General features: G+C 45.4%; 1 protein-coding gene across 4 annotated transcripts in view; it reads left to right on the top strand.

Moving 5' to 3' along the window:
* Positions 1-19,478, top strand: part of SAXO6 (stabilizer of axonemal microtubules 6) — a 569,878-nt gene that overhangs the window by 144,677 nt on the left and 405,723 nt on the right. For all 4 annotated transcript variants that reach the window (XM_086919018.1, XM_086919016.1, XM_086919015.1 and 1 more), the window contains exons 3-4: positions 9,995-10,467; positions 10,561-10,695. In XM_086919018.1, coding sequence (XP_086775144.1) covers positions 9,995-10,467; positions 10,561-10,695 — 608 coding nt within the window. The remainder of the gene's footprint in view (positions 1-9,994; positions 10,468-10,560; positions 10,696-19,478) is intronic.

A 19,478-nucleotide genomic window follows, 5' to 3' on the forward strand; every position in this document is an offset into this window, starting at 1 on the left:
CCTGACGCAAACCGAAAGGACTTTGAGGAGGTGATTAATGACACTCAGGCGGCTGCCCGCCAGGTAATTCAAAGTGGTCTGGACACTGCTGACTCTGTGGCTCGAATTATGGGCACTGCTGTTGCGACAAGGAGATCTGCCTGGTTGAAGTCATCGGACTTTTCGGCTGATGTTCAGGCGACTCTGCTTGATCTCCCTTTTGATGGCTCAGGTTTCTTTGGGAAAAAGGCGGATACTGCTCTTGAGCGGTTCAAGGATTGCAGGGCAACAGCGAAGTCCTTGGGCCTCCAGATCAGGGGCGCTTCTTCCGGCAGAAGGTTCAGGGGCTTTGGTCGCTCCTTTCGGAATTTCCGGCAAGGCCAACAGCAGCAGCAGCAGCAGCAGCAAAATTCTATGTACAGATCGTACAGGGGAAAGCAAAGAGCGCGTCCTCGTGGACGTCAGCCCTCCTCTTCCTCCACCTCTTCCAACCCCCCTGCCGCAGAAAAGCAGCCCTAGATCCGCTATTCAGGATCATGTGGGTCCGGTTGGGGGTCGGCTTACCCATTTTCTACAGGATTGGGAATCGGTTACGTCAGATCTTTGGGTTCTCAATCTTGTAGAAAATGGGTATGCCCTTCCCTTTCGGGAATTCCCCCCTGTTTACCCTCTTGTCAAGGTTTTTGCACCCAGGAACATCTGTCTCTTCTGCAGGAGGAGGTTCTAACTCTGTTACGAAAGGGTGCGATAGAGGTGGTCTCAGAGCAGGAAAGGGGTCAGGGATGCTACTCCCGGTATTTCCTGATCCCCAAGAAGGATGGCAGGCTTCGTCCTATCCTGGACCTCAGGATCTTGAATCTCTATCTGAAGCAGGAGAAATTCAAGATGCTCACCCTTGTTCAGGTTCTTCAAGCGTTGATGGAAGGAGACTGGATGGTGTCGCTCGACTTGCAGGATGCGTATTTCCACATCCCAATCCTGAAGTCGCACAGGAAGTATCTCCGTTTCACGGTTGGGTCGCAGCACTACCAGTTTGCGGTCCTTCCGTTTGGTCTTACTACTGCGCCTCGAGTCTTCACCAAGGTGATGGCGGTGGTGGCAGCTCATCTCAGGAGATCGGGGATACCTGTGTTTCCGTATCTAGACGACTGGCTGATCAAAGCGGAGTCGTCGGAGAAGGTGCTCCATCATCTGCAGGAGACAACTCAGTTGTTGTTCAGGTTGGGTTTTTCGATAAATGTACCCAAGTCTCACCTGGTGCCCTCCCAGCGCAACCTGTTCATAGGTGCCGTACTGGACACTACTGTTTGTCGTGCATTCCCTCCTCCTCAAAGGATTCGCGACATACAGGAAATGATTCCTTTGTTTTGCCCTGGAGCGGTCGTTCCAGTCCTGAAGGTCCTTCGCCTGCTCGGTCTGATGGCTTCTTGCATTCTCCTGGTCAACAATGCACGCTGGCACATGAGGGCACTCCAGTGGTGTCTCCGCAGGCAGTGGTATCAGCACAACGGAGATCTCGGGGAGTCGGTGAAGATCTCCAGAGAAACTGCAGCGGATCTGTCTTGGTGGAGCGTGGAAGGCAACCTGTCGCAAGGGAAGCCTTTCCATCTACCTCCATCGGTGGCCACGGTGATTTCGGATGCATCCACTCTAGGGTGGGGTGCTCATCTGGGGGATCTGGAGGTCAAGGGTCTTTGGTCTCCAGAGGAAAGGTTGCTTCACATCAACCTTCTAGAGTTGCGGGCGATACGTTTGGCGCTCAAGGCCTTCCTCCCTTCCCTTCGCGGTCGGTCGATCCAAGTCCTGACGGACAACACGACCGCGATGTGGTACATCAACAAGCAGGGAGGAGTGGGGTCGCAGTGTCTCTGCAGAGAGGCTCTGCGTCTCTGGTCCTGGGTTCAGGACCACCAGATTTACCTGATGGCAAATCATCTGGCCGGAGTTCTGAACGTACGTGCGGACAGTCTCAGCCGGCAGTTCTCTGCCGACCACGAGTGGAGGCTTCATCCAGAGGTGGTTCGTCACGTCTTTCGGACGTGGGGGACCACTCGGGTGGACCTGTTTGCCACTCGCGAGAATGCTCACTGCCCGTCATTCTGCAGTCTCCAGTATCCGATGCAAGGAGCCTTGGGGGATGCGTTTCAGTTGAGTTGGGGAAGTCAAGTTATATTGGTCGCCCCGGATTGGCCAAGAAGGGTGTGGTATACAGATATACTCCACCTATCCTCTCACCCGCCGCTCTGTCTCCCTCTCAGGGCAGACCTCCTCTCTCAGATGGAGGGGCAGGTTCTACACCCCCACCTCCAGACATTGCACCTTCATGCCTGGAGATTGAACGGGGCAACCTGATTTCCTATTCTCTCACACCTGATGTAGTGGATGTCATTTTGTCTGCTAGACGTGACTCCACTAAGACTGTCTATTCTTATAGATGGTCTAGGTTTGTTGTTTGGTGTGGTGAGAATGATATTGACCCGTTGAGAGCCCATTTATCAGATGTGCTCCGGTTTGCTCTCTCTTTGGCTCAACAGGGGCTGGCAGTTGCCACAGTTAAGGGCTATCTTTCGGCACTGTCAGCTTTTATTTGTTTGCCTGATCAGCCCTCTCTTTTTAAGTCACCTGTTGTCTTGAGATTTTTGAAGGGTCTTGTAAATAAGTTTCCTCCTACCCCTTTTATTGCACCTCAGTGGGACTTGAATCTTGTTCTGACTTTTCTGATGGGCTCTCCTTTTGAGCCTCTTCATAAATGTCCTATGAGGCTTTTAACCTTTAAGGCAGTTTTCCTAGTTGCGATTACCTCGGCAAGGAGGGTGAGTGAGCTTCAAGCTCTTAGTTCCAAGCCCCCGTTCCTGACCATTCATGCTGATCGGATGGTTCTAAGGACCAGGGCTGCTTTTCTTCCTAAGGTGGTGACTCCTTTCCACCTTGGTCAATCCATTACCCGCCCTACCTTTTATCCTCCCCCACACCCTTCCAAGGAGGAGGAGAGGTTGCACCGTCTGGACCCTAAAAGGGCGGTGTCTTTTTATTTGGACAGAACTAGAGACTGTCGCTTGGACGATCAACTCTTCATTGGCTTTGCTGGCTGCAAGAAGGGAAGAGCGGTCCATAAAAGGACGTTATCAAGATGGATCGTTCTGTGCATAAAGATCTGCTACTCTTTGGCCGGTAAGGAGCCTCCGGAGGGTATTAGAGCTCATTCCACTAGAGCTAAGTCATCTACCTCTGCTTTGGCTAGAGGTGTTCCTGTGGAGGACATTTGTAGGGCGGCAACCTGGTCTTCCCTCCATACTTTCGCGAAGATTACTGCTTGGATACGGAAGTCAGGAGGGACGGCCACTTTGCGCGCTCTGTCCTTCAGGATTTCCTGGTTTAGAAGAGTGGACACCCTCCTCCAGGAGTGGGGACTGCTGTGGGACTCTATTCACAAGGTGAGGAATCCACACGGCAGATGTATCTATCAGAAGAACAAGTTACTTACCTTCGGTAACGCTTTTTCTGGTAGATACTATAATTGCCTGTGGATTCCTCACTGACCCACCCGCCTCCCCGTTGTCCACTCTTCTATGCCAGAGTTATTGTACTGTAATGTATATTTGTTTTGATGTCAAGGAAATGTTTCATTTGCTTCCTGCATTTGCTTTACACTGTGTGTTTTGCCTTGACTATTGTATACTGTGTATGCTTTGTATATATCTACTGTGATTGGTCCGTCCGTGTGCCTCGATGGCACGGAAAAAAGGCGGAACTGATGTCATCACGCCGGCGTGGGCCTGTTATAGGCGTCGGTGACGTCAGCGGAGTCGCGAGCTGAGCCGTGTCTCTGTGACGTCCTATCCACGTCGGCGCGAGGCTACGAAAAAAGAATTTCCGAATGTTGCTGGCGCAAGGGGGATATTCACAAGGTGAGGAATCCACAGGCAGATATAGTATCTACCAGAAAAAGCGTTACCGAAGGTAAGTAACTTGTTCTTTACCTGCGCTTTTTGACCTTTCCCAATCCTTCTGTATGTGGTTACTAAGCTTCCGCATACCTCCCTCACTCTTGGGCCAGACAAGCGTGGTTCTTGACCCTTCTCTATATGTCTGTTGTACCTCACGAGAAGGTCCCCAGTGGACCGGACCTTCTCACACAGGATCAAGCAAGATCAGACACCTGGACCTGAGGCAGCTCATTTAAACAACTTGCAATTTGCATAGCAATATCCTCCAGCATCGACAGGAGTCATCGTGCAACGTCATGTTACCTTGTGCGGGCAGACATCTGAATCCATATATATCCTTCACCTGTTTTTACTCTTGCTTCAGTTCCTTTCTTTTGATGCCTTCCAATTTAATTTAACTTTTTCATGTGCAGAATGTCACCAAAACCCCATATGACTTGTAACTGAAATGTCGGTTACAGATCCTCACGATTTCTGTTTATGGTGTCTTGGCTCCGTACATGATTCAAAGTCCTATTTGTCATGTGCCAAAATAAATGAGACATCCATTAGAGACCATGAAATGAAACTGGCAGCGGCCGAGTTGAGGACGTTAGAGGCTGGTTCCTGTTCGATGTCAATGGCTCAACGATTCTGATCGAGATGGAGAAGGAGGTATTACACTCCTTCTGGAGGTTGTTCACGAGGTAGTAATTCATCAAAGTCAAGTAAGTCTAAAAAGAGCAGTAAGAAACATAAGTACTCTAACCACGGATCTCCTGCTTGCACAATTCGGAGCACATGAAGAGCAGAGCACTTCTAAAGGAAGCTGTTGCCTCGTTGCTGGTCCATCTTTGGCATTGTTCCTGTTCTGACTCCCAACGGATGAGGTTCCAATGCCAGATCGACTGCAACAGCTCAAAAAAGCTATGGATTTAGTCTTTGGTTCTGTTCTGGATCCATTAGGTACACCTTCAGGATCCAAGGATCAGAGGAGGCTTCTAGCTGTTCAAGAGTTGATAGATCCACCCTCAACACCAGCTGTGCCTCTTGGACTAGCGTTGAAGTCCATGTTCGCTTCAAGTTAGTTGAACACTGATTTTTTTAATGTCTATGATCCCTTCAGCGCCACCTCTGATACTACAGCTTACTTGGCTGATTCTGCTGAACCTGTTACTGATTCATGTTCCAACATCACCAACGTTGATTGCAGATCCGATCATTATTTTGAATACTCAATGCACATATCATGGTTTACTGTCGGTCTGAACTCGATCTGACTAGGGAAAATTATTATTTTAATGTTGATTATGCTCATGATGATATCTTGCTGTATTTGCAAGATGCAAGTGGTCTTAATAAGTCTCTGGATGTAGGTTTATCTTCTCCTACTCCAGATATAGCTGATGAAGAGGCACCATCTTTTTCCACAGTTATACCTAGGGCTTACATAAGAGGTAAAAACTACATTGCTACTCGGCTTGTACTTTACAAGAGCCTTTTATTGCCCCTGAAGGAAGCTTTGACAGATATTTTATTGGGCACCTAGGCTAAACCAGGATCTTGCCTTCCAATAAATCCTCAAAAAAGACATTGTTCGGCCCCAGGAGACCTCTGGATTTTCTAAATCAAAATCCAACTCCAGAAAGCTTAATAGTACAGGCTTCAACTATTCTTACTGACCCAATGCTTTCCCTACTACTTCTCCCGATAGGGAGTCTAAAAAGATGGCGACTTACGCTAAGAAAGCATTCTCTTTAACTAGTTTTACCATAACATCAGTCAATACTTTCTGTCTTTTAGGTAGATAGTCCCATGCTTTATAGGTTAGGCTATCAGATGTGTTACCTGTGGCCCATAGGATACTTACAAAATATTACAATATTTAGTTGCTGATAGACAGGATGCGGCAAACCTCTCTATTAAGTCATGAATAGATACAGCAGGTTATTTAAGTAGAGCATTGGGAACAAGTGTAGTTATGAGACAATATGCATGGGTCTGCTAAGTTGGATTTTCTAGGACTGTTCAGCAATTTTTGTGGATATGCATTTTGAAGGCTCTAGATTGTGCAGGGAAAATGTAGACACAGCCACTGAAAGGTTCAAGGAGAGCAAGGCCACAGCACGTTCCTCAAGTTTAGCGCCTCCAGTTCGCCAGCTCCCTCAGCATAGGCGTACCTTTCGAGATTTCGGGAGAGGCTACCTGCAGAGACAGAGTAGGTACACGCCTCAATTACAACAGACTACCCAGTCTTTTAGAGGACGTAGTCATGGAGCCAGTAAACAAAGCTCAGACCTCAGAGCAACGTTCTACCCAATCACCAGCCCCACTTCAGCAGCCGCTTCAAAGCTGCTCTATGTTAAACTTTGTGTCTGACGATCGTCCGGTTGGAAGTCGGATCAGCTACTACCCGCTTGGAGGCAAATAACATCATGCCAATGGATACTCCAGATCGTGGCACAAGGTTAGTCCCTACCTTTCAGTCATTTCCTGTGGACATCCCACCACCACCACCACAACATCTACCGGAGGACCACTTGTCAATTCTTCAAGTAGAATTTTACATTGCCTTGTCCAAAGGAGCAACAGAGAGAGAGTTCCGGTTTCAGAAATCTGAGCTGTTTGTTACTCCTTTTATTTTCCAATATTGAAAAAGGGCAGGGATCTTCGTCCTTTTTTAGATCTTTGTCCTCTGAACGTTTGGTTAAGAAAGATCAAGTTCAAGATGCTCACCCTGCCTCAAGTTCTGTCTGCCCTGAGGCCAGAAGACTGTATGGTAGCGTTAGCTTTGCGGGATGTGTACTTTCACATCCCCATCCTGCAATCTCACAAACATTACCTGCATTTTCAGGTGGAACAAAACCATTTTCAGCTGTCCATCCTCCCCTTTGAGCTGACCAGTCTTCCCATATCTCGGCAACTGGTTATTGATGGCAAGCTCGCCTCAAACAGTAGTGAGCAATCTTCAGACACCGCCTGACCTGTTGACCTCGTAGAGTTTTACCATCAGCATGCTGAAGTCATACCAGACTCCTCCTTAGAGGCTCCCTTTCATCTGAGCTATCCTAGATGTGGTGTTGTTTCGAACTATACCTCCGAATCAATGTATCCAGGACATTTGGGCAATGATCCTGATGATTCATCCTGCAACCTAGTTCTCAGTGAGAACAGCTCTGAGACTTCTAGGTCTCCTGGACTCCTGCATCCTGCTTGTGAATCATGCCAGGTGGCACAACCGGACTCTGCAGTGGAATTTAAAGTCTCAGTGGGACTCCAAAGAAATCTGTCAAATTCCATTCAAGTGTCAGAGAAAACTGCAAAAGATCTGCAGTAGTGGCTAATAACCTGCAGATGGACCAACAGCAGATCTCTCTCTCTCTCTCCCCCATCCAGAACAAGCTGTGGTGAGAGATGCATTGTTACTGGGCTGTGGAGGACATCTGGAAGAGATGGAGATCAGAGGACTCTGGTCTCTGGCAGAAGCTTGTCTTCACATCTGTCTGTTGGAGACTCTGGCAGTCCGTTTGGCTTTAAAAGCTTTCCTTCCAAAGCCTTCCAAAGATCAAAGCGGAACGAGTACTGGTACTCAAGGAAAACTTGACCACCATGTGTTATTGCAACAAACCCCATGTAGTAGGGTTGTGTCTGTGCTTGGAAGCTCTATTTCTGTAAAAGCGGCTGAACGATCAGGAGATATTATCCGATTGACCAACACTTGGTGGGACCTTTAAACATCAGAGTGGCCAAACTCAGGTGGTGTTGACTAGCGGAATACAAATGGCATTTATACTCAAAGGTGGCAAAGGGGAGAACCTTTGCTCAATCTATTTGCCACTGCTGAGAATGCACAGTGTCCAGAGTTTTGCGTGATGGAGTACCCAAGGAAGTCCTCCTTGGAAAAAGCCTTTCACCTATATTGAGGCTCGGCACTCCTGTATGCCTATATGCCTCTACCTCTTCGGCCCAGGGTACTCAAGTAGATCAAGAGAGACTGGGCCCAAGTCATTCTCGTGTTGAGGAGAGTGTGGAACCTGGCACTTCTACCCATGAGCATAGAACTTCCAATCCGGCTGCCCCTTCGGGAGGATCTCCTGTTGCAGTAGTAAGGCCAAGTCTTGCATCGGAACTTACGCTACCAGCACCTCAATGCATGGAGATCGAGCAGCAGGTCTTTTACCATACTATCTTCCTCCTGAAGTGGTTGGTGTAATCCTAGAGGCCGGACTTCGTTCCACAAAAATTATTTATGGTAGGCACTGGGAGAAGTGCTCAGCCAGTCTTATCCACCCCCCTTTCTGATATTCTCATGTTCTGTTAGGCATTAACTCGGCAAGGCCTTGCTGTGACCACAATTAAGGGTTATTTAGCTACCCTTTCGGCCTTTTTACATTTATCTGATCAACCATCTCTTTTTAAATCACCTGCTGTGATGCACTTCTTGCAATTTGTCACAAATCCATCGAAAGATTTATTTTGTTAAGGTTTTGCCTCAACCTTATTACATGTATGTTGGGCTTTCCTGCTGGCACATACTCTTAACGATCTCCCATGTTGTCCATGTGAGGATGCATCACCTCAAAATGACTTTCACATTCTCTTTTACTGTAAATTTCATCGTAATCATCGTGAGAATTTTTGTAATCCCATTTATGCACAAATTTAATTTTAGGCAATGCTGCCCAGCTTTTTACTTCCTACGAATGTTGCCAGACCCCTTAACCTGTTTCTGTGTCGCCTCTTTCTTGTGTCTATCTCTGAAAACTAGGAAATTGCACATTTGTTAAGATGAATTGGATTTTAATTAGCTGCTTTGATTTATTTATTGTTCTTAAATGTTCTTTTAACTGTAGTCGAACAATTTTTCTTAGTATGTATATTTGTGACGTTTATATGAACTTTTATGATTTATAATGTATTAATCGAATAAAGTAATTGAACTGGATTGATCCATATGTTTCTTCCTGCCCCATATTAATGCCACAGTGAATTTAGTTTTAACCCATCTAATGTGCTTGCCCTTTGAGCCTATGCACAGTTGCCATTTATGGTTGCCGACTCTGAAGACAGTGTTCCTAATAGCCATTACATTGGCTAGGGGAGTTAGTGAAGTTTCTTCATCTGCCCTCCCACTTCTCCGTTCTGTAGAGGGGTCTCATGACAATCTGTAGATGATAAGGTTCCAATACTAAAAGTCAGCACACAAAATTGTTTGAATGTTAGTTTCTTAAAACCCCACATCTATTCAGCGGCGGCTCCTCCACTAAGGCGGAGGAGCAGAACCCCACTGCTTTGAAGCAGTGAAAGAAAGGAAAAATAAAATGATAAGAGCTTGATGTTATTACCATTTTATTTGTTCCTGCTGTGGTCGCATGGAGGCTGGCCGGGGCTGCTCTACTCACAGAGCAAGAAGGGGGAGGAGTGGTGGGCACACTGAAGTAGCAATGACGCTTTGGCCAGTCGTCTTGGGCCTGCCAAACAGTCATGTGCACTTAGCAGCAGCCTGGGTGGAGAACATGCAAAGGCCCCCAGTACCCCTCACACCAATCACAATGCTCAATTGCAGCATTGTGATTGGCTTAGGTAAGCCTGGCTGCTTCCTGTTTATGCCGAAGCGGAGGAGAGACGGCGTGGGATGGACGCAAGAGGAGGTAAGTGTCTTTTTCTTATTTTTTTACTGCCCCTTACCCCCTCCCCCGCAACCCTAGATCCGTGCCGGCCGCTACTACATCTATTGGCACGGGCAGAGTACAGAAAGCAACTGACACCTGTGCAAGCAGGTGATAAATAACCTCATGGCAGCGCGAGGCAGAGCACTACATGGTAACATGACTTCATACTGCAACTGCTGTAGATGCTGGAGAATATTGCCATACAAAAGTTTCAAGATCTAGTCTGATGGTATTCAAAGGGTGCGGAATCTTTGGTTAAGTAGTCTCTACCAGAAAAGGCTTTATCGTAGGTCATTAACTTTTTTTATTTTGCCAAATCCTTTTAGTTATGTTTGATTCTAGTGGTGTCTTATCACAAGAGTATTTACTTTTACAAAAGGACAATAACAGTTCATGCTAATATCTTCTTTGTCCTAGGAATTACTAAAGAACCAAGCTTTATTTCAAAGAAAAGAGTTCCTTATTACAATCCACAAATTTCAAAGTCATTGGAGTGGAATGGAGAGCTTGATTCTGAAAGGAATCTAGAAGCACCTTCAGATCGGAAAGCTCCAGAGCACCTTCGCTCACATCCTGCACATCGCAAAGACATCCATGGCCAAGAAAATGTGGAGACACCAAAGGCACCTAGGCTGCCCCATAAAAAATCTCGATCTCACTCTGCAGATTCAAAAATGAAGTATGCGAAAGAAAACAAAACTGAAACGGTGAACAAATCACACAGGTCGCACAATAGGAGAGAAAACAACAACTCAGAGGACAGCAAATTACGAAGTGCACAGCATGTCAAGGAAAACAATGTAGATGCCAATAACATATTACAAACTCAAGTACTGGAGAAGCAAATAAAAGAGGCAACTCCATCCGTAGCTCATCCAGAAACTAATGGGGTAAAAAAAGGCTTTTTTTGCTTGATACTGTAGATAATTAGGTGCAAATTAAAAATATTTTTTCGTTCCTAAATTCAATCTTTGTGTTATTAGTTCCACAGAGCACTGCAAAAGAAAGCAGGCATGAATGTTTTACCTGTATACAAACCTAACAGGACCTCCGAATACCATAGACAATTTGTATGGAAGAATCCTATGAAGAACTCGCCAATGCTTGCAGCAGAGCAGGTAAGATGAAAAACCTGTGTCGTAAAGATCTAATAAGTGGTAAAGCAAAGGAATCACTATAATATTCCATTACAGGTTAGCAAATATTGAAACTATTGCCTCTGCTACTTAACACTCATGTCAACGTGATTTGCCGATTATTTGAAGATGGGTCAGGAAATTAGAGCAAGTTTCTCAAGGTAAAAGGACTACTTATGAAAGAGATATAGCCTTGTGTTTCAAAGACAAACTGCACATTTTTAGTGCCAGACTTAAAACGCAAGACATAGCCGGAAGTTGCACGACACTTTAGCTGCTATAGATTCCGTTTTTCTAAAGATTTATTTATAGTATTTATTGAGCCATTTTTTCACACTCTGTATATTTCTTCTGGTCCCATTGTACTAAATGCATAACACTCTCCCATAGCTTACTTGGAAAGGGACCCATATGGGGACTGTAGACAATCCTTCCAGAGACAGACAGGTAGGTTATAGATTAGCTCTTTCCCATTCACCCAAATCAGCACACAGAAGACCCCTGGGCTAATGTTATGAGAAGCTTTTATTGTAAGTCACCTGAGTGCAGAACATATGTAGAGCAATAGTTGCAAATATGACTCTTGTTGTGGTAACTGCAAAAATGAATAACATGAATATTATGTAGAAAAATTGTAATCTGCCAACTCGAATAGAAAGTCAGGCCCTTAAACACCAGGATTCTATCAACATCCTTGCTAGCCCAGGATGAGGAGCTTTAGGCTCCTTATGAAGGACACTGTCCTCCCAGTCTATCCAGTGATCCCTGCAGGTGTCCTTGCTTTTCTGTGCCTCAACCCATTGTTGAAGACTTCCAAAAGTGGGACTCTGCAGAAGTCACCCAGAAGAGAATCTCCTCCCTATACCCATTCTTTTGATTGTGTGAACCTGGTACTCAGTTTCATGCTCCAAAGTCTCTCTGACTTCCCTGATTGTCTTTTTGGCTCCTTATGGCACAAGCACCTTCTCAAACAGTGCTAACATTTAAGCATGAGAATGCAGCCAGTGGTTTATTTTTGCCAGTTGTTGCTGTTTAGCCCCCTGGGCACGTATTTGAGGGGACTGGGACTCTTTGAGCGGCCAATAATGTCCTCTACCTCATGGATGTCAGTTGGCGCCTTGACAACAGCGAGTGGGGCTAATAGCAGATGGTACCTTTGATTAGCTAGGACCTCTGCCAGCTTGCCTGTTACCTCTTTCTGCCAGCTAATCACTTCACAGCATGCTTTTGATTTCAAGCTCCAAGAGGCAATACACAGATGCTGTAAGAGTTTACTAGATGGCCCCACATGTGAGGCTACAGAAAACTTCCCATTTCCTAAAAGCACAGAATCTTTACTGAGGTAAAAGATGCTACCTATACCTACCAAAAGGAAATGGGAAATATTTGCTGTACCACTCTTGTCATTCCACTTTCTACTGTCTAGCATGGGCAGGCTTCCTTCAAAGCACACAGTGCATGTAGATGAAGGGTCAGAGTGATTTGCTTTTACGCACTCAGTCTTTCCTCCCTGCAGCCAGTCAACCTTTCTCACGGAGCTTTTTCTACAATATGAAATACGTTTATTTATTTCATTTTAAGTGTCATTCATGCTTTTTACAGTTTTTATTGTAGCTGGAAGGGCAAATGTCAGGGCACCTCATCCCTTCCACACAGCTCTGGAAATATGCATTTGATTATTTTGCCCCAAGTTCTTTGTTTTTCATTGAAGTTCACTGCCTGTCATGAATCCTGTGGAAATGGCCTTCAGAGCACTGATTCCCATCTGTGATTCCAATCATAATTGTTTTTGTTACCTGCAGTAATAGCAATAGACCTTAATAAAGATGATAAACATTACATTATTGCCATTTTGTGTAATGCACAGACTACCATTAACATACCTTCATGATCAGTGATCATGTTAGTTGATTGTGCCCCTCTCACAACAGTGGCAGGGTATTGGCAGAACGATAATTATATATGTATTTATGTTTGCAATTTTATATAGTGCAGACATGGCCCGGAGGTACCAGAGTGTTTTACAACAGTAGCATGATACGAGGGTACAGCAAGTTGCAGTTACAATAATAACGTTCAGATATTTGCATCGGCAGCTGTGACCAGGACAAATGCAGCCGTTGGGCAAGGGAAGTACACAGTTCAAGCATCAATTAAAATGGTGGGGAAACAGAGTGAAGGTAGATCCACTCCTGGATAGAGTGCTTGGGTATGGTAGAGGGCGATTAACACATGTGTCTGTCAAATAGGAGGAGCTTGAGGTCCTTTTTAAAGGTGGCTATACTGGATTTTAGGTGAAGGGAGGGAGAAAAGGAGATTCGTGTGGGACTGCCGTGGAATGTCTGGCTCATGTACCGTTGTTAATTGAAGGTGGGGGGTTCCAGTAGCAGGGATTGGGCATTTCTGGAACCCCTATTTGCTCCTGAGATTTTCAGTTTCTCACTTAGATAGGACGGTAAAGAGGAGTGCAGCGCTCTGTGGGTGAAAAAGGCTTCAATGGGAATCCATTGAAGGGTTAGCAGGGCCAGACATGTGGTCACATTTCTTGAGACCTAACACAAAGTGCGCTGCTGCATGTAGTATTGCTCTCAGTGGGCCTAGATTAACTTACTGGGACTACAGAAGATCACTTTTTTCATGCATAAGTATTGTCAATAAACAAACAGGAAATCCGTATAGTGAAAAAACTAAATTTTTGGGACTGCAGTTGTGTTTCTTCATAACCTCAGTATCCTGTGAAATTATTTTTGTGGAAACACATGAATTATGTTGACCACAGCTCAGACAGGAAGCAATGAAATGAGGAAAGACAAGAATAGAGGAATCAAAGAAAGACATTGGTAGTGCAAAGAGCACATAGGAGACACAATGTCAATCTATAAAAACTTTATTTGGTTTGTTACAACCATAAAAGTATACACTTTACGTTTTGTAAACCTTTTTAAAAGCACATAACATAATACAATCATAAAAAATGCAACACATAATCATTGCACGAAAGATAACGCAGCTCCTTTAGGTACTAATCAAATAACTTCCTAAAATTATTAAAATCACAATAGTTCATACATATATATCCAATCCTTCCAATAAAATACATACATTACTATTAACCTTTAAAAATGCAATATCATTTTATACTAAGGGAACTGCTTGCACCTCTTACTTTGTACACTGGAGAAACACCCTGACTTTGCTCATAAATGTCCCCAAAGCACAGGCTATATCTAAGTTTGTCATTTCCACTAGAAGGTTAGCAGCTTGCATCCTATTCATAATCCTATATTTTTTGAATGTCGGGCATAACATCTCCTTTCATATATCTAAAACCATCATAAAGTCTAATAAAATATGTACAATATCACAGGAGGTACCTAACGTACAAGTACAGTTACCATCACTATTTAGCATTATATTTTTGACCCCATTATTCATGTAACAGGGCTTTATTCCTAATTCTCACTTTTAGTACCTCACGTCTTAGATGGTAATTCGGTAACTTGTCTAAATAGGGATACTGTTGTTCTTCTGATTCCCAAGCCTTGGTCATATGGGACATCAATGTTTTCCGCAAGAGATACTCTCGGTCACATATACGGGACATGTCGGCTCCCAGTGTCCTTAGTTCTTTTTTGCCTATTATTGCGTGTTCTAGCTGCGGGCATAACATTAATCTCAACACTCCATACACTTCTCTTAACGAGGCTCTTGTTTCTTTTGCCCAGGACAGCTCACTAATGGCAATTTCACCTTTACACCACTGGGAAATCTTTTGGGGCTCCCCTGACCCTAGGCTTTGCCAAAAACGTATTAGGGCCATACTGGCGGTTACTGCCCGAGAGGTAAATCCCAGCTCTAATCTTGCAGCTTGTACCATTGATGATTTTGGCAACGAGAGCAAGCTTTTCAGGATATTTCCCTCCTCTTTATCCCAACATTTTTACCCACTTAGAAAAAGTACTTCTGCCTCGTATAGAAATTGTGCGGGGACCATTGCTAGGTAGGCCATTATAACCGGCCCATCTGACATTTCACCATAACCGCTATTGAATCTTTTTAGACCCTTCACAGAAGCCGTTACCCTCATTTTTAAAGCTTCCAGATGGGTAGACCATTTCAGGTTGCTCGTAAACCATATTCCCAGGTATCTATATTCTGTTACCCTCTCAAGCAATTCTGTGCCAAGACACCAAGGGAACCTAGTCTTGCTTCTACCGAAACAACATATTTTGGTCTTCTCCATGCTCACTACTAATTTTTTATTTAAGCAGTATTCATTAAACATGTTTAATTTTCTCTGCTCCACAATCACCAAGTTATCTGCATATAGCAGGCAGAATATATGATTACCTCCTAATTTTGGGCTAACCCCTCTGACCTCTCTTAATTTCAGGGGTAAGTCGGCTATGAACAGGGAAAAAAACAAAGGGGCTAATACACACCGTTGCCTCAGGCCATTTCCAATCTGGATCCTCCCAGACCATCCTCCCTCCTCATCCAAGATTACCTGGGCCCAGTTATCTGTGTGTAAGGCCTGTATAAGGGCTAGCAGATCATCGTGTATTTTGTAACCTACCAAGGTTGACTATAGCTGCTCCCTACCCACAAGGTCAAATGCCGCGTGGAAGTCCACCAAGCAGCAAATTAGATCATCCCTCTGCTCTATCGACTTCCGCGCGACAGCCCAGAGAGCAAAACAGTGGTCCACCGTTGAATGCCCTTTTTTAAATCCACCCTGTTCTGGGGGTAGTATCAGGTTATCTTTTGCCCAATCTTTCAGCAGACCTAGGATTACTTTGGAGAATACTTTTTCCCCAATATCCAGGAGATTTATCAGGCGATAATTTTTAGGGGAATTTACATCGCCTTTTTTATGTATCGGTTTAATGATAGGCCCTTTCCAACTATCTGGCATAATTCCTGTATTTAATATTCTCAAAAACATCTTTGAGAAAAAATCTGCCCACCAGTCTGGATTCGTTTTTATAATGACTGCAGGTAGATTATCTGGGCCGGTAGCACGTGTTAAATTTAATCCAACTAATATGGTCCTAATATGGCCTGGGGAGAACTGCACTATTACTTCTTCCCTGACTCCTGGCCAGCTGGTAGATGATATTTCCCTCCTCCTTGGCCATTTGCCATAGATTTTCTCAAGGTAGATTACCCACTTATCCTCTGGAACAGAGCATTGCAGGATCCCTACCGCTTTCCCCGTACATTCTTGTATCATTTTCCAAAAGCCTTTGACATTTTTTTCTTCAATTGCCTCAAGTAAGTTCATCCAGCATTTTTCCTTAAAGGATCTTTTTTTTTCTCTAATAGTTGCCTTGTATTTTGTCCTCAGCTTCTTAAGTGCTAGTGATGCTGAATCATTATACCTACGCCTAAGGCATCTTTCATATTGCCTAATAGCGGCCTTTTCTTTCCGGCAGTCTTCGTCAAACTATGATTTATTATTTGGATGTAGTTTAGCTTTACTTACTAAACCGTGGTTTCCCAGTTTGATTTTTATCCTGAGGCATTCTACTAGTTGCCTTATTATATCCTCATTCCAGGATATATCCTCCCCATGTGGTAGATTTTCTAAATTGACTATTATCTGGAATGCACTCAGTTTCTTTATATATTCTTCACTAATCCGGGTTGTAAGTCGCTTTGGATATTCAACATCTACTTGTAACACTCTGTCTCGGAGAGGTCCCTGTTTACCTGCAGTTCCATCGATAGTGGGAAGTGATCACTACCCTCTACCCTGAGTATTTCGAAGTGTTGTATTAAGTGGAAGCACCATGCCTGGGTAAAAACATAGTCTATAGGGCACATTTGCTGCCCTATCTTGAAGGTGCACTTTGCAGGCCGATCCGTTTCTTTTCTACCATTAACACAGACCAAACCCATAGCCCCCAGCAGCTGGCCAAGCTCCACGTCTTGGTTTGAGATGTCACTGTTGGTGAACATTGCAAACTCTATATTATGTAAATGTAAATGTAAATGTATTTGAGCTTATATAGCGCACAGCTACCCGCAGTGGGTTTCCCGGCGCTTGCTTAGGGAACCCGTCCTGGTATTCCCCTGTGAGATAACCCCGGCAGGGTATCCACAAGGTGAAAGCCAGGCATCCCGCCGCGAGGGGCCGTTGTGGAGATTAAGCAAGCTATTGCCCAGAGTCGCAGAGTGTGAACTCGTGAGTCGAGAAGGCACCGGAGCGAGAATTATCGAGTCCGTGGAATTTTTAGCCCAAGACCCGCCGAGGCGGGGAATTGAACCCTGGTCCAGGGCCGATCTCAGCTTTCGGGTCTGCCGCCTCTAACCCCTGAGCCACACTTCTCCACAGTTTTATATTATATGCCAGGCGTTAGTTTTTTGGGGATTTAGTCTATGATTAAAATTACCCAATATTAGGAGCACATCTCTTGGGTGAATTTCGTATAAATCCTCTAAATCCTTTTTTGAACGTTCCAACTCCGCTTTATACTCATTTCTTTCCCCTTTCTGTATGTACACATTTATAATGCATAGGCCTCCACCACCTACGTTGTTATTTAGAGTCAGCACTCTGCTACCTAATGCCCAATTACACTTTAGTTCAAGGAGATGTATATCTCTCGCTATCCTTGTGGAAACCAACGTCATCTGGCAACCTGATACCCTACCTACTTGGTTTTTTCTTGCAGGATTTACATGGTGACAGGGGTTTTGTCGCACAGTCAGGTCTCCTGTAAGCAAACAATATTGGTCTAACCAAGGATATTTTTAAAGCCTTCCTGAAACCGTATTCTTTTGTAACCATTAACATTCCAGGACAAGATGAAAAGGCTGCCCGACGACCTAATTTCCTAATCAATGTTACTCAAGTTCCCCTCTTCCTCACAATCCATTTAAGCCAATTCTCTGTACCTATTTCCGACCAGGACATCTTCCTCCCCCCACCCTAACTTTTTAGGGATTATAATGATTTCCAGGGCTTCTTTATTACCCCGTTCCGAGGTGATCATTTTTATTTGCCGTTCTTCCAACCCCGCATGGTTTCTAAGGAATTGTTTCCCTTGATTATCCATTGTCACAGCTGACCCTCCCTCCCACTAATAGTTCAGGACTGACCTGTATGCTCCAGCGCTGTGACCGTCCTGACGAGTTCAGAAGCGGTCGCTCCCCACGCTCCCTGGCCACCTGGTATTGTAGCGCTATTGCTCATTGCCGCCAATACTTAATTGTGCTCTGCTCGCATTGTGTGGAATTTTAGTTGTGCCTAATTAACAGCGTAGCGCTATATCGCATAGCCCACATTGCCTGTATTTCGTGGTATATTGCATATTTTGCATTGCTAGTAAAATAATTGGTGCCAAAGTTCGCATTGCTGGTTAAATTATTTGGAGCTGATTGTGCGGGTGCCACTGCCCACATCACAGTGATATTCCTAATTTGTGCCCCAATCTCGCCCTGTTTCGCTTTTTGTTTTTGCTGCCATTTTGTTGTTGCGCCTCCCAGCCCGTCTCTCCACCCCACTACTTACTTATGTCAGAGCAACATACGCGCAGCGGACGTGCAGCGGACGTGCAGCGGACGCGCCCTATGCGCGCCGCAGGCGCCCCAAAGGTAAGCTCGTCTACGCCCGTCCGCGCCTGGACCGCGCCCAACATAACATAACATAACATGAGTATTTGTAAAGCGCACGTTCACCACTACGGGCCTCTTGGCGCTGAAATAACAGATGTTTGTTGTTACCCAACTCAATGGTACTCATTTTATCGACCCCAAATGGATGAAAGGCTGAGTGGACCCGCCGGGATTTGAACCTGTGACCATGAGGTCGAACACAGGCCCCTGCAGTAGACGCATTAGTCCACTGAGCCACCAGACCCGGCTCAAACCCCCTGGCCCCCGCAAAATCCACTCCACCCGCATAACGTACGACGCCGCAATCCTCTCAGCACTCAACCCCGGACGTCTCCCAGACTGCTACCTAGCCGCCCCAGGACATACCCATGGACCCTTCACCTGCCACTCCTGCAAGTTCGACTGCATCAGGAACCACACCAAATCCACTAACTCCAAACAGAGCTCCGACTCTAACCACCTGAAGTGTATCCTGCTCAATACCCGCTCCGTTCACAAACACGCAACTGAACTATGGAACCTACTTGACACCACATCGCCGTACGCCGCCTTTCTTACAGAAACCTGGATGAACGCCTCATCAGCGCCCGACATCGCCATAGCCATCCCTGACGGCTACAAGATCATCCGAAAGGACTGCATCAACCAAACAGGAGGAGGCATCGCCATCGTCCATAAGAACACGATCCGCATCACGACCAGTTCCGACGATAACCTCGCAGCCGCCGAACACCTTCACTTCCAGATACACACCGACCCCAAGACCACACTCAGAGGCACCCTCATCTACAGGCCACCAGGGCCCCGCACACAATTCAGCGAAGACATCACTGACTTCATCAGCCCACACGCCCTCCCCTCCGAGGACTACATTCTACTGGGAGACCTCAACTTCCACCTGGAAAAGAACAACAACAGCAACACCACCACCCTTCTGGACAACCTCGCCAATCTCGGACTCAAACAACTTGTAGACACCCCCACCCACTATGCCGGGCACACGCTCGACCCAATCTTCTCCTCCAGCAAGCACATCTCCTTCAACCACGCCACAGGACTTCATTGGACGGACCACAGCTGCGTTCACTTCAACTACAAAAAGTCCACGACCCACAACCAATTCCCCGCAGAAACTGGAACAAAAT

This window comes from Lissotriton vulgaris, chromosome 1_1 (genome assembly GCF_964263255.1).
Source record: "Lissotriton vulgaris chromosome 1_1, aLisVul1.2, whole genome shotgun sequence".
NCBI lineage: Eukaryota > Metazoa > Chordata > Amphibia > Caudata > Salamandridae > Lissotriton > Lissotriton vulgaris.